This window comes from Cricetulus griseus, assembly GCF_003668045.3.
Source record: "Cricetulus griseus strain 17A/GY chromosome 1 unlocalized genomic scaffold, alternate assembly CriGri-PICRH-1.0 chr1_1, whole genome shotgun sequence".
NCBI classification, from domain to species: Eukaryota; Metazoa; Chordata; class Mammalia; order Rodentia; family Cricetidae; genus Cricetulus; species Cricetulus griseus.
Window position 1 is genome coordinate 102,404,223 of NW_023276807.1, and position 13,304 is coordinate 102,417,526.

Sequence of the window (13,304 nt, forward strand, 5' to 3'; positions counted from 1 at the left end):
AAGGCTGGCTGGCTGCAGGGAACAGAAATTATACAAATATTTCGAGTTTTGAAAAGAATCAGAGAATGTCATATGTTAAAAAACTGTAGCCAGGGCTGGACATGATAGCACACATCTTTAATCCCTGCACTTGGGAAGAAGAGACATGCAGTCTCTGAGTTCAAGGCCAGCCTGGTCTACATAGCAAGCTCCATGCTGGCCAGGGCTACATAGTGAGAATATGTCACAAACAATAACCAGGCAGGTGGTGGTGTTAAGTGCTAGAGTACCGCAATGGGAAAGGGGTTCTAAAGAAATAGTCTAGGATACAGTGTAGACAGAAAGGTAAGTCCATGAGAGATCATGGACTTCTGCCATGGTTGGCTAGAGCCCAGAGAAGGCAGAGAAAGGACAGGGAGAATGACAGTGGCTACTGAAATCATTGGCTCATAGACCTACATAACACAGGTGAAGATAAACTTAACCTAGTGTGTCACATGGTGAGACTAAAGAGCTCAGACTGAGATCAACCCCAACAATAACCAAGCAAATGCCCACTCCCAACAGAACTGTAGCCCAGCAGCCAACCTGGAAGCAGGAACAGAAAGTCAGCAGGAGCCTGGTTTGTGGTGTCTCAGTTTAGCTGTTAGCTCCATGGCTATGAAATTTTACTCGCAATGACGTAGATGTGGTTCCTCTGTGTCACTGGCCTTCCAACAATTCAGTGGTACACAGGGTGGTAGCAGCCATGTTGGGCCATATAGGTTGAGCTACCTAGAAATTAATTTTGAATAAAATTGACTTAATATACACATGTATATGTATATTAGTGTGTGTGTGTGTGTGTGTAGCTGGGTGGTGGTGGCAGTGCACGCCGTTAATCCCTGCACGTAGGAGGCAGAGGCAGGTGGATCTCTGAAGTCAAGGTTAGCCTGGTCTATCTATAGAGCTAGTTCTAGGACAGCCAGGGCTACACAGAGAAATCCTGTCTCAAAGAAACAAAAACTGGGGGGTGGGGGGGCTCTAACAAAAATACAAAGTATTTAAAAGTCAGACCAAACATGATAGATAACACATGCTTTTAATCCCCACAATCAAGAGGCAGAGCCAGAGCCAGAAAGATTTTGTGAGTTTGAAGATAGACTGGTTTACATAGCAAGCTCCAGGCCCCTACATAATTGGAGCCTGTCTTAAAATAAAATAGTCCAGTAAATAATAAGACAAGGAAAGTACAACAGATTTCAAATTTTAAGCATCTGACAGTGTAGCTTAAAACAAAAAAGATACATACACATGCATTTTAGGCCTTTTTGAGGGAAATAGGGCCTCAATGTGCTCATCAAGTAAGTGAGGTGGTGGTAGTGTGTCATGCCCCTCAGTAATTACCATCGCATACAAATTCACCCCAGACAAATGTAGAGCCTGATTTCTTTTACCTTTATCATGTAGTCCAACAACATCCTCATCTTTTACCTTGCTTGTCTTCTTGAACGCATACAGAAAAGGAAGTGCATACATATGTTTTCATGGCTGGTGGTGGTCATGGAACAAATCATCTCAAGTGTGTTTGTTGTGACTTAGGCAGTGGAATCCATCCAGGCTGAGGATGAGAGTGCCAAACTCTGCAAACGTAGGATCGAGCACCTCAAGGAGCACAGCAGTGACCAGCCAGCAGCAGCCAGCATGTGGAAACGGAAGCGCATGGACCGCATGATGGTAGAACATCTGCTGCGCTGTGGCTACTACAACACAGCTGTGAAGTTGGCTCGCCAGAGCGGCATTGAGGTGGGGGCTCTTTGAACTCTTGGTCCCCTGCTTGGATGTGAGCGCCATCACATTCCTTTCTCTTCCCACCTGTTAGCATGCCCCCTAGTCACCGAAAGATCATAGGATACAATTAACTTGCTTTTGGCCAACTTGAATTTGCAGCTGAACTTGAACTTGTTGGCCTTGTATTGCCTGAAGAGGCCAGCCAGTTGGTGTTCTTGACAGGAGCTCCCTGGAGTCAGTGTCGTGCCCATATAATCAGGGAAAAGTATTGTTAACCTTCTTGCCCCTGACTAGTGACCACTGGCTATAGCCACTGCCATTAGACATTGAATACATGGCCTGTGCTTGACCACCAGAGTGTATCACTCAGCCCATGGGTTACCCCATTTTTTTCTTGGTTTTCTTGTAAGCCATTATTATTTTTAAATTTTCATTAAATTTATTTTGAGGTAGTACATCATGACATGTAGAAGTTAGAGGGCAACTTTTGGGAGTCAATTTTCTCTTTCTGCCATGTGAGTCTTGGAGATTGTCAGGCTTTGGTGGCAAGCATCTTTTCCCAGGTGTGCTATCTCACACCATCCAGGCCATTGGTTTTAATTGCATTGGTATTAGCTCTAGTCTGCCGCTTATAATTGTTTACCTTAAAATAGGAAAAGGGAGTCTTGCTATAATTTCTTTTACTTAAAGCCTGTGTCTGTACTGTGTTCAGCAGTTACCTTCACATGCCCCGCCCAGCCATGTCTCTGGAAGGAGCTTCCCATAACTTTAAACTCCTTTCTCCCTCCTCTGGTCATTGTCCTGCATGTGTAGAGTCCAGTGCTTGGGATGTGATGTCATGGGGATTGGCAGGAGGACTATCAGGTAGGTCCCTTGTAGTAGATCCTGGCCAGAGCATACTGTACATGGCTCAACTAGGAATTATCAACTGTTTTGTGCTGGCATTCTTGTTAGTTGAGAAATTGTTTTGTTAATATGTTTTTGTTGGCGTACATCCCAGACAGGAAAGAAATTTCACTTTTGAAATTGTGTTTTCAGGCTGAGGAGATGGTTCAACAAGTAAAGACACTTAATTGCCAAAACTTAACTGATTTTGATCCCTGTGAACAGCAGGGTGGAAAGAGAACAAACTCCTTTGAGTCATTTTCCAACCTCTGAATACTGGTCACTAATCAGTGTGATTTTTAAAAGTTAAAAGAAATTTCCATTTTCTTCAAGTAGCTTCCCTGCTTTTCTCATAATGTGCATACATCTCATTGTCCCAGGCCACTCATCCTTGCTAATCTTGCTGGACCCTTTTAATGAAGAGGGGGCCTGACCTTGTATGAACCCTCCAGAGCTCAGGAGATTTTCTGTCTTTGGCCCTTTTCAAAGAACATAGGCACTGAGAAGAGTGTTGTATCACTCTCCCCTATCCTCTACCCCCACCCCCCCAAACACACACACACACACACACACCTACACACACTTTCAGGTATGTTTAGACAGACAAAGCAAAAGAGAACTTTAGGATGTAGGCTGTGGGGGCATTGGGGTTTTGGTTGGGGTGTTAGTTATTTTTGTTGTTGCTGCACAAAATGCCTTAACAAAACCAATTTAATGAAGGAAGGTTTAATTTGTCTTAGTGTTACAGGAAATATTCAGCATGCTAGAGAAGGCACGGCAACAGAAGCAGGAGGCAGCTGTTTATGTGTGTACACAGTTAGGAAATAGAGATGATTACTGGTGCCCAGTTTGCATTCTCTGTCTTAGTTTTGAGACCCCAGACCTTGGAATAGCATAACCCACATTTAAGATGAATTTTCTCAGCTCTAAAATTTACCTGACCTAGGTAATTCCTTACAGACATGCCCAGAGATTAATTTCCATGGTGATTCTAAAACTCACCAAATTGCCAAGATCAACCACAGAGTGCCTGTACTCTGTGCTGGGAGCCACTCCAAGTGTGTCTATAGCAGTCTAGTGCTTATGATCTTTGTTGGGCTTTCTTTCTTACAACAGGATGGGTCTGGTTCCCCTAATCAGTAGGCATCTGCCACGTGTAAGTGTCCAAGTCCTCGAGGACCATTTATGCTCCCTGGAATCTTATTCCCTGGGTACTTTCTATGAGCAGTGCCCTAGACAGGTTGGACTGGAGGCAAGTGTGCACTAGAGCCAAGCCTAAACTCTTGAGTAGAAAGGAGACAGGGGTGAAGAGGGTAGAAACCAGTTGCCCCTGCTTGTAGGCCACAGGCATGTTGTGACCTGAGCTGCCCCTTCCTCTAAGGACCTTGTGAATATCGAGATGTTCCTGACAGCCAAAGAAGTGGAGGAGTCTTTGGAGAGGCGTGAGACAGCCACCTGCCTTGCATGGTGCCATGATAACAAGTCCCGACTCCGGAAGATGAAGGTGTGTGGGCTTTCCTGGTTGGGCTTCTGGTAGGGGTGGGTCTCTATTGGAGGAGAGGCCAAAGTTTGGTAGAAGCTTTGCTACCTACCCAGGACCATCATGCCCTTACTTGCTTGTAGCCTTTTGGTTTATAAGATTGAGTTGTTGGGTTTGGGATGTTGTTTAGGTGATGGTGCTTCACCTTTAGGTAAAAACCTTGAGGAGTAGCCTCGTCTGTTGGTTTGGTTCAGGAGTGAAGTATGGAGTCCCATCACATGTGTATCATGTTCATGCACACTGCACTAGAGTTGAGGCAGCCTGTGGGTTCCCCACCCAGTCAGATAAGGGCTGCAGAACTCTGGTATGTGATGTTCTACTGAATATATGCTTTTTACATTTAAGACATTCTTTAAAAGTAAAACACAGACCATAGAACTTAAACCTCACTGAAAATTATCCTAGGACCCCCTGCTTCCACCAGAGGAGCTGTGTTTTCTAAACTGAATGATGCTTTAGTCCATCTATTTGAGTTTGTTGAGGTGCATGTAGTCACCAGCCAAGAGTGACACACTCTGCCACTGAGGGTTACCAAAGTGAGCACAAGGCGAAGATGGAACAAAAGAGTAGAGCCACAAGTGAGGATCTTAGTGGAACCCCTAAAATGAAAGCCAGAATTGATATGTAACAATCTGGCCTACTTAGTTCCATCTTCATTCCCTCCCAGAGAAAGAACACTGGGCTTTTATCTCTTCCATGAAGTGATCACCCAAGCTTTGACCTCTCTAGGCAGTGTTTCTACAGGCTTGCTAAATTTACTATGAGTGCTCCATGTGGACCAGGGATAGACAATCTGGGTAGACAGAGCCTGAGAAATTAAGGTGTTGATTGAATGTTGAGCAGGTGAGCATTGCCTTAGTGTCTAAGAAGTGAGGTAGAAGGGAGTGTTAGCAGTTGTCCAGAAACACTCTAAAAGTGCCTAGTGACAGGCCTGCTCATCACATTACATATGCTATCTGTATAATTTGAATGCACACATCAGAGAAATAGTGGAGGAGCCACACTGCAGTATCTGTGGATCCTGAGCCCAGGTGCCTAGGCCATGGCACTGCTGACAGGTGGCACCTTCTAACCCTTTCTGTCTTTGCCCTCAGAGCTGCCTGGAGTTCAGCCTCAGGATTCAAGAGTTCATTGAACTTGTCCGGCAGAACAAACGTCTGGATGCTGTGCGGTAGGATATGCTATACACAAGGTTTCTTACATTAGGACAGTACACTCAGTTGTCATTCCTCTTTCCCTGTCCTTTTGGTTGGAGTGCTGGAGAAAGAAACACACAGGTTAGGGCACTCTAGTCTGATGGCTTCAATCCTACGTGCTAACTACATTTCTGTGTTCTAAGCCAGAGATTGAGGCCCTCTGTTCCCCAGACAGTTTCGTGTGACAGTTCAGACCCTCATAGCTGTCAAGTAAGCTAGACTGGTATCCCATCCACCATGTAAACCTGTGATTGGGGCTCCAGGTCCCATCTTTTCCACTTGGGAAATAACCATCAGCTTTAAGTAACAAGTATGCTCCAAGGGACTGACCCTTGGTCAGTTCAAAGTTTTCATTGTGGCCATCTGAGAGCATTCTTGAGTCAGGAAGAATACCTTTCTGCAGGCATATCTGAGCTTCTGAGGTCTTATCTCTGTCCTAAGAGTCCAGGAAACAGTGGCTGGCTGATCATGTGGCCTCTACTTAGCAGGTCCCTAGTGGGTCTCTAGCAGTCAGACATCAGACTTTTTTGGTTGGAGTGTCACAGAGAGTCCCACATGCCAGTTCCTCTCCTTCCCCCCGAACTACTTGCTTTCGGTCAGCTTCATGAAGCCTTCCCATGTCCACCAGGTATCTGGTTAGTGTGTGCCAAAGCTAGAGCAGTAACTTCTTTGCGTTGCTGGGGTTCTCCAATTCCAGCTTTGCCAAGGCTCCTGCCCAATTAGTCCTGGAGTGTGAACAGGGATAAACACTGTGGCCAGGGCCACATGGTAGACCAGTGAAAACATGACATGCTGCTCCCTAGACATGTGCTGAGCTGGTGGCATCTCTCAGCATGGGCAATGAAGGAATATATATCTTCTAGAAGATGTCTTGTCTGTTATTGCTGACACTCATCGGTGACATGTCCCACCAGAGAACCCTGGATAAGGGGAGCAGTGCGTCTTGCAGGCCCAGCCCAAATTTATCTTTTAGTGAACCCAGGACTGCTATCCCTAGGAGCATGAGACCTAGAGCTGGCTATGGACCTTACTGCTGCTGTTACTGATGCCCCTTCTTTCTAGACTTTGTTTGTTTGTTTGTTTTGTTTTTTGGGGGTTTTTTGGTTTGGTTTGGTTTGGTTTTTTGTGTTGTTGTTGGTTTGTTTGTTTTGTTTTGTTTTTTCTGAGACAGGGTTTCCCTGTGGCTTTGTAGGCTGTCCTGGAACTAGCTCTTGTAGACCAGGCTAGGCTCGAACTCATAGAGATCTGCCTGCCTCTGCCTTCCAAGTGCTGGGATTAAAGACGTGCACCACCACCGCCCAGCCTCTTTCTAGACCTTGAGCATGGTAAACAAGTGCTCTATCATTAAGTTATTTTCTGCTCTCTCATTTCTTTTTTTAAGAGACCTGGTCATGCCTAGAGTGGTGATATATGCCTCAGATCATAGTACTTAGACTACAGAGGCAAGTGGATCCCTGTGAATTTGAGGACAGCCTGGTCTACATAGCCAGTTCCAGGCCAGCCAGGGCTACATATAGTAAGACTCTCTCCCCCTAAAAAAAATAAAATAAAAAAAGATAAGATCACATTTTGCTGCCTACTCATCAAACTCCTGAGCTTACTGAGCTCAAGCAGTCCTTTCCTCAGCTTCCTGAACCACTAGGAGTTTGGAAAGGGCACTGTGCCTGATACCTGAGACTTGACCTGTGTCTCTACAGTGTTTCAGGGATTGTCACTCTCCTCAGACTTTGGGGACTGACTGGTTGATTCAGGTGTGTCAGTCATTTATGTTTTCAAAGAAAGATTTGGTGTAACTATATGCCACTGCCAGTTTTATCAATATGATGTATACCTGAGGCAAACAACTTCAAAGGTGAAACAAGGTCGATTTGGCTTATGTTTTGTCACTTAGTCCCATTGTGTGGCACCTATAATGAGGAAGAACTATGGCAGAAATACATAGTGAAGCACAGCTGCTTAATTCAGAACAACCAGGAAAGAAAATAGCAAGGGCCTTCAAGAACACCCCCAAGTGAACTAACTTTCTCCAGTGGGCCCCGCCTTCTAAACTTTCTGATTCCTCAAATCGTGCCATAGGCTGACAGCCAAGCTTTCAACCTATAGCCCTTGGGAGATGATGAAGAGCGAAACTATTTTGTTTTTCTTATACTGTCTGTGATCATTAAGGTGAGACTGCTTCTTTTAACTTAGGATTTAGGTAAAAGATGTCAGAGTCCTAGGCCTGATACTGGTCTCAGCTCACTGCTTCTGTTGAGTGGGAAGCTATGTAGACTATGTGGTTGTATCCTAAACCTGGACATACCTCTTACTTCTCTGGCTTTGTGACCATCTTGCTACTCCCTGGGGACTGCTTGGTGACATTGTCTACTTTATTCTCTATCTAACCATACTCACCTCAGTGCTGCCTCAGGTTCCCAGGGCCTTCTAGCTCTTTTTTCCCCCCCCTGACTTAGCACAGGGCTGACCTACATAGAGACTTGGTTCTGTGGGTTCTGCTGTGTCACTGGCCACTGGTTAGAGGGACTGGTTCTGCAAGAGGGACTCAGGGTATACAAGACATGACAGCGAATGAGGCCTTGTGGAAAGATATGAAACCTAAGGCCTTCAGGGCTTGGCCAGTAGAAGAGAGTCTCATACTCCTCCTGACTGTCCAGCCCTTCCAGGTAAAACAGGCCCTGGTCTGAAGCCAGCCATGTCACGTGTGAAAGACCACAGTGTGTGTTTGCTTGACATGATGGACTAGATAGGCCTTGGAGTCCATTTGTGGGCCCGAGTCACTCTGAACAACTTACAATTGAAAATGCTGGGCTGGAAGTCCCTGGGCCTGAAAGGTAAGCACTCAGGGCAATTGGAATCACTTGAGAGCTCAGACAATAATTCTAGCACTAATTGAACCCATTTCCTGATGTCTTAACCCCTCAGGCCCCACCCAGGACATCTTCTGGGATGGGATTCCTTAAAATTGGAAATTCGGGCATTAGAGAATTGGCTTAGCAGGTAAAGGCACTTGCCTCCAAGCCTGGTGACTTGGGTGTAACCTCGGGATCCACATAGTAGAAGGATATATATCTAACTCACAAGTTGTCTTTTAACCTCTGACTTGATGAAGAGATTAATTATTGAAAGACTGGGAATACAAACTTAAATGTACCAAACTGTTGTTTTGCAGACATGCAAGAAAGCACTTCAGTCAGGCTGAAGGGAGCCAGCTAGATGAGGTCCGCCAGGTCATGGGCATGTTGGCCTTCCCGCCAGATACACACATCTCCCCATACAAGGTAATGTTCATGATCCTGTTATCTAAGTTTTGCTAGACATTGGAGCTGTTATCTAAGTTCTGCTAGACATTGGAGTCGGGTCCACTGGGATGGATTAGAGGGTGCTGGCTAGCTCCTGAGGGCCCATCTGTTATCACTTCTCCAAACCTCAAAGTTTGTCCTACCCAGCTATGCTTTTCTTGCTTTATTCCCATCCAGCTGGTGCAAAGTTTGGGGTAAACAGGTTGAAGTCAGGAGGCTTCAACCTGGCAGGCTCTGGGTCTCCACACCCTGCCACCCTTCCTTGGTGTTCTCTTCCTGTAGTCTTTTTGCCATGTCCTCAGCCTGTCTCCTGCTCTATTCTCTCTGACTTCCTTGCTTTTTCTGTAAGGCCAGAGTTCTGGGTCTAAAGGGCACTAGAGGGTCGGGGTGGTGATCTTGCTCTTCCTTGGCTGTTCCTGGTCTTTTTCCAGGTGCAGGCTGTTGCTTTCAGCCCTCTGTTCTCTGACCATTGGTGAGGAAGGTTCTGGGAGAAGATGTGGTCATGCTCCATTACTCAGACAGCTTTGTATGAACTTGAGCCTCACTAGGGGTATCTGTGCCTAGCCAAGTGAGCATCTTAAGGCTTTTACCTCTGTTGAGTGTAGACCTCTGAAGGCATTAGGTACAGGCTTTGCTAATAGAGTTACATACTTTGTTCCCTGAGCCTTGAGCCTGGTCTCTGTCAGAGGCTTTTGTGTCTGCCCTGCAGGCTCACCCACAGTGCCAGCATGCCTGAGTAGACCCGGTTAGTACCTTTTTGAAGATGTTAGATTTGCTCTGGGTCCTAGTAATAAACCTGCCCAGCTTTGAGGTATGGGGCATTGTGTATTGAAATGCCATCAGGCCAGAGTGTCAGGAATGTCTAAACTCATTTTTTAAACTGGTGTCATAAACTTCGCTTCAGTGCATTGGAAAAGGTTTGGTTTGGACCTGAGGCATCTGAGTTAGAAGATGAACCATTTCTGTCTGATGCAAGGGCTCATAGCAAAGGGAGGGGTGGGGCATACCCGATTTCCCACCAGTGAGCACAGAGAGAAGATTCCTAATGGGGTCAAGGTCAGCTGGTTAATAGGGATAGCATGTGAAGTCCTGCCAGTGACAGAAATTTGGTGACCTGAAAGAGAAAGACCAAGATCATAGTGGAAACCTTTGTCTTAGGGGCAGTCAGGCAATTTAGGGTGTACAGCAATCTAAAAGAGAAGTGGAAGAATGAATGGCTTTGGTAAATTAAGGAGGGAAGAACCAGGGCAGTAGTGAGGAAGGCAGAGAAGCTTCCTTCAGAGGAAGTGGTGGTCTAGCCTGAGGAAAGGGACCCTGAAGGCTGATGCTATTCCTTCTATGAGGGCCTTCCATAGACTGCTTTTATAGAAGTAATACTGAAAACGATGTTTTATAGAAAGGTGGAAGTAAAGTGTGTTGTGACCCTGATGGTGTTTAGGTTTTATCTCCTTTGCTCGTGTATATGTGTTCCTAAGACACACACATTAGCCAGGCATAGTTCTTCCGGGCTGAGGTCATCTGCTATTATCTGTCTAGCATTTTTTTCTCTGGAGTGACCTCCCTTTCAGTTTTTATTCTCTGTGATTCTATTTTATAGTTGCAAGACCACAGGATACAAAACAGGGAGTATTCTGGAACATTAAGCCAGCAGGGGTCTTGCAATGGCTGTTGGGGTGTCTGTACTGGCTGGGCCTGCCAGTAACTGCCAGGGGAGGATCCTAGCGCTTCCTCATTGTCTTTCAGGACCTTCTGGACCCAGCCCGGTGGCGAATGCTGATCCAGCAGTTCCGATATGACAACTACCGACTACACCAGCTAGGAAACAGCTCTGTCTTCACCCTCACTCTACAGGCTGGGCTCTCGGCAATAAAGACACCGTATCCTCCCTATCCCATCTTGTCCTCTGGGGGTAAAGATTGAGAGAGCCTAGGACCCACAGCTTGGTCTTTCCTTGGTCTGTGTACTCTTCATGGTTTTTGCATCTCAAGAGTTGCTATGTATCTGATGCAGGCTTCCCAAGAGTCCTTAAGACCTGAGCCCCAGCTGCCCAGCCAACCTGACTTCTCAGCTTGATTCGTAATGGTTATGGCTCTGGCAAGGACAGCCTCCCTCCCTAGGAAAGACAAAAAAGGCTGATCCCTCCTTTGTTTATATTTGGCATACCAAGCCCTGCAGGTGACTGACCCAACCCTTGTATGATTCCCCTTTGCTTAGCTGACCTAGTCCTTCCTGTGATTGGACGAACCCCCCCCCACACACACACACACAAGGTAGATTCTCGTCCTTTGTGTGGCTGACCTTCCCAAATATGTTTGACTCCAACCCATTCCTGTAGTCAGAACTCAGGTTGACCTCATCTCTATGGGTCTGTCCCAGCTCCCTCATGTGAGTGACTCATGTGGATTACCTGGATCTATTGTGTGGCTAAACCCTACCTCTCTGGCTTAACCTGTCCCTTATGTGCCTGGCTTGATTGCTACCTATTCAGTGTGTGACTGGCTGTCCCATAAAGTAGTGGCTGATCTGGGATCACAGCTGGTACCTGTTGTGCTGTGCTCCAAGCTGGGGCTCAAGGCCCATCCTTCTCACCATCTCTGGTGGACCCTGGAGAATAAGCCTATGTTTGTCTGCCACCTTCTCACAGTCTCCAGCATATCCCTGTCTCACACTTGGGTGAGAAGGCCAGCAAGGGTGCATGGTACCACTGGGTGTCCATGCTAGTGGGTTGTCTTGAGTCAGTCAGGTCTTGGTGACCTGGAGCATTTGTTATTGAATGGCTATAACATTCTTTTTTTCCTTCGATGATAGCCATATTTGTGTTCTGCATGGTGTCCCTTTGGCCATGAGGATGCCCTATGTCTAGACAGCCATGGTCACAACATGCCTACCTTGTTGCTTACCTTGTTGGTACAGTTTTTCCTTAACCATGTGTATAGGCAGTGCTACAAAGAGGATGGCAGCTCCAAGAGCCCTGACTGCCCTGTGTGCAGCCGCTCTCTGAACAAACTGGCACAGCCCCTGCCCATGGCTCACTGTGCCAACTCCCGCCTGGTCTGCAAGATCTCTGGTGATGTGATGAATGAGAACAACCCACCCATGATGCTGCCTAATGGCTACGTCTATGGCTACAATGTGAGGGGCCGGATGACTGGGGCTGTGGGCTAGGCTGGGTTGGCAGAGTGGAAGATAAGGGGACCTCAGGGTGGGTGTAGCAACACATTTGAACAACTTTGACAAGTGTATCTTCAAGTGACTTTGTAATATTAGATAGCTTGAGACTGAAGAGATGACTCAGTGGTTAAGAGCATTTGTTGCTATTGTAGAGGAGCTAGGTTTGGTTACAAACATCTGCATGGTAGCTCACACTTTTCCATAACTCCAGTTCCATGAATAACTCAAGTTCCATGAGATCTGACACCCTTTTCTGACTTTCACAAGCATTAGGCAACGTGTACATACATGCATGCAAAATACTCATACATGTAAATCTAAAAGTTAAAAGTAAGATTAGATGGTTTATTCTATGGTAGCTTATTTGGAATGAACTTTAACTTACTTTGTGCAGGATTTTCTCATTGTAATGCCTAACTCTGGTCTTGTTTTTCAGTCTCTGCTTTCTATCCGTCAAGATGATAAAGTTGTTTGCCCAAGAACCAAAGAAGTCTTCCACTTCTCTCAAGCTGAGAAAGTATATATCATGTAGGCCCTGCGTTGCCATGTGCACGCCTCCGGCCAGAGGCTGTGGTGGGTGGGAGCCATACCCTCCTACCCTGACCCCAGACCCCAGACCCCAGCCTGTCTTGGCATTTGTTTCTTGCGACCAAAGATCAGTGAGCAACGGCAAATACTCTTAGAAAAAGAGGAAGTGAGATTTAATAAGTCTGTGCTTGACAACAGCGTTTGATTGGTAGGATTTTGTAACATAAGTCGACTGATGCCTCTGCAAATTCTTGCACCTCTCAAAGGAAACTTCTCTACAGTGTGACCTGAACAGCAAGGAAATCCAGAGCATCTCAGAAGTAGGAATTGGTTCATCAGTTATTTCCCTGTGTTTCTCCATTTCCTTCCTTTTGCTAGTGATGGGACTCAGGGGAGCTTGAGGAGCAGGCTGGTCCTTTGCCAACTCCTGTTGGCCACAGCCTGGGCTAAGTGTTGCCACACCAGGTTGGCTGCAGTGACTTGTGACGTGGTGCCGAGGCCTTTCCTGACTTCACTGTCTAGCTGCTGCCAAAGCACCATGCACCTCACACGCCTGGGCTGCTACTTGAGGAGGCTCTGCCCACATGGCCAGGGTGTCTGGGGCTGTGTCTGTGCACAGGTTCAATATTTCACCTTCCAGCACCGCCTTATCTCCTGCTTTGAGAATGTATTCACGGGAAAGCCACTGGACTGAGTTTCTGCAGAGGCCTTGCCAGGTGGTTCTGTAGTCCTAGAGTGTAAATGCTTTTCATTACAGAAAACTGATAGTTGAGCTAAAATAAGTACTGACGGGTTTTCAGAACAGATGAACCATTGTAATTCACATACAACCATATGTAGAGGTTTGTATCTAGCGCTTATTTTTGCATGTTGATGTTGATTAGCTAATGAACTGTAAATGTAAAGCGTGTTAATAAAATAGCTTTCTATTTCTCA

General features: G+C 46.2%; 1 protein-coding gene across 3 annotated transcripts in view; it reads left to right on the forward strand.

The window, feature by feature from the left end:
* Maea (macrophage erythroblast attacher, E3 ubiquitin ligase) overlaps positions 1-13,304 on the forward strand; it is a 35,505-nt gene extending 22,201 nt beyond the window's left edge. For all 3 annotated transcript variants that reach the window (XM_027387218.2, XM_035452479.1, XM_035452478.1), the window contains exons 3-9: positions 1,561-1,764; positions 4,016-4,138; positions 5,269-5,345; positions 8,540-8,648; positions 10,413-10,546; positions 11,606-11,801; positions 12,277-13,304. In XM_027387218.2, the coding sequence (XP_027243019.1) occupies positions 1,561-1,764; positions 4,016-4,138; positions 5,269-5,345; positions 8,540-8,648; positions 10,413-10,546; positions 11,606-11,801; positions 12,277-12,372 (939 nt within the window). In that variant the 3' untranslated portion in view covers positions 12,373-13,304. The remainder of the gene's footprint in view (positions 1-1,560; positions 1,765-4,015; positions 4,139-5,268; positions 5,346-8,539; positions 8,649-10,412; positions 10,547-11,605; positions 11,802-12,276) is intronic.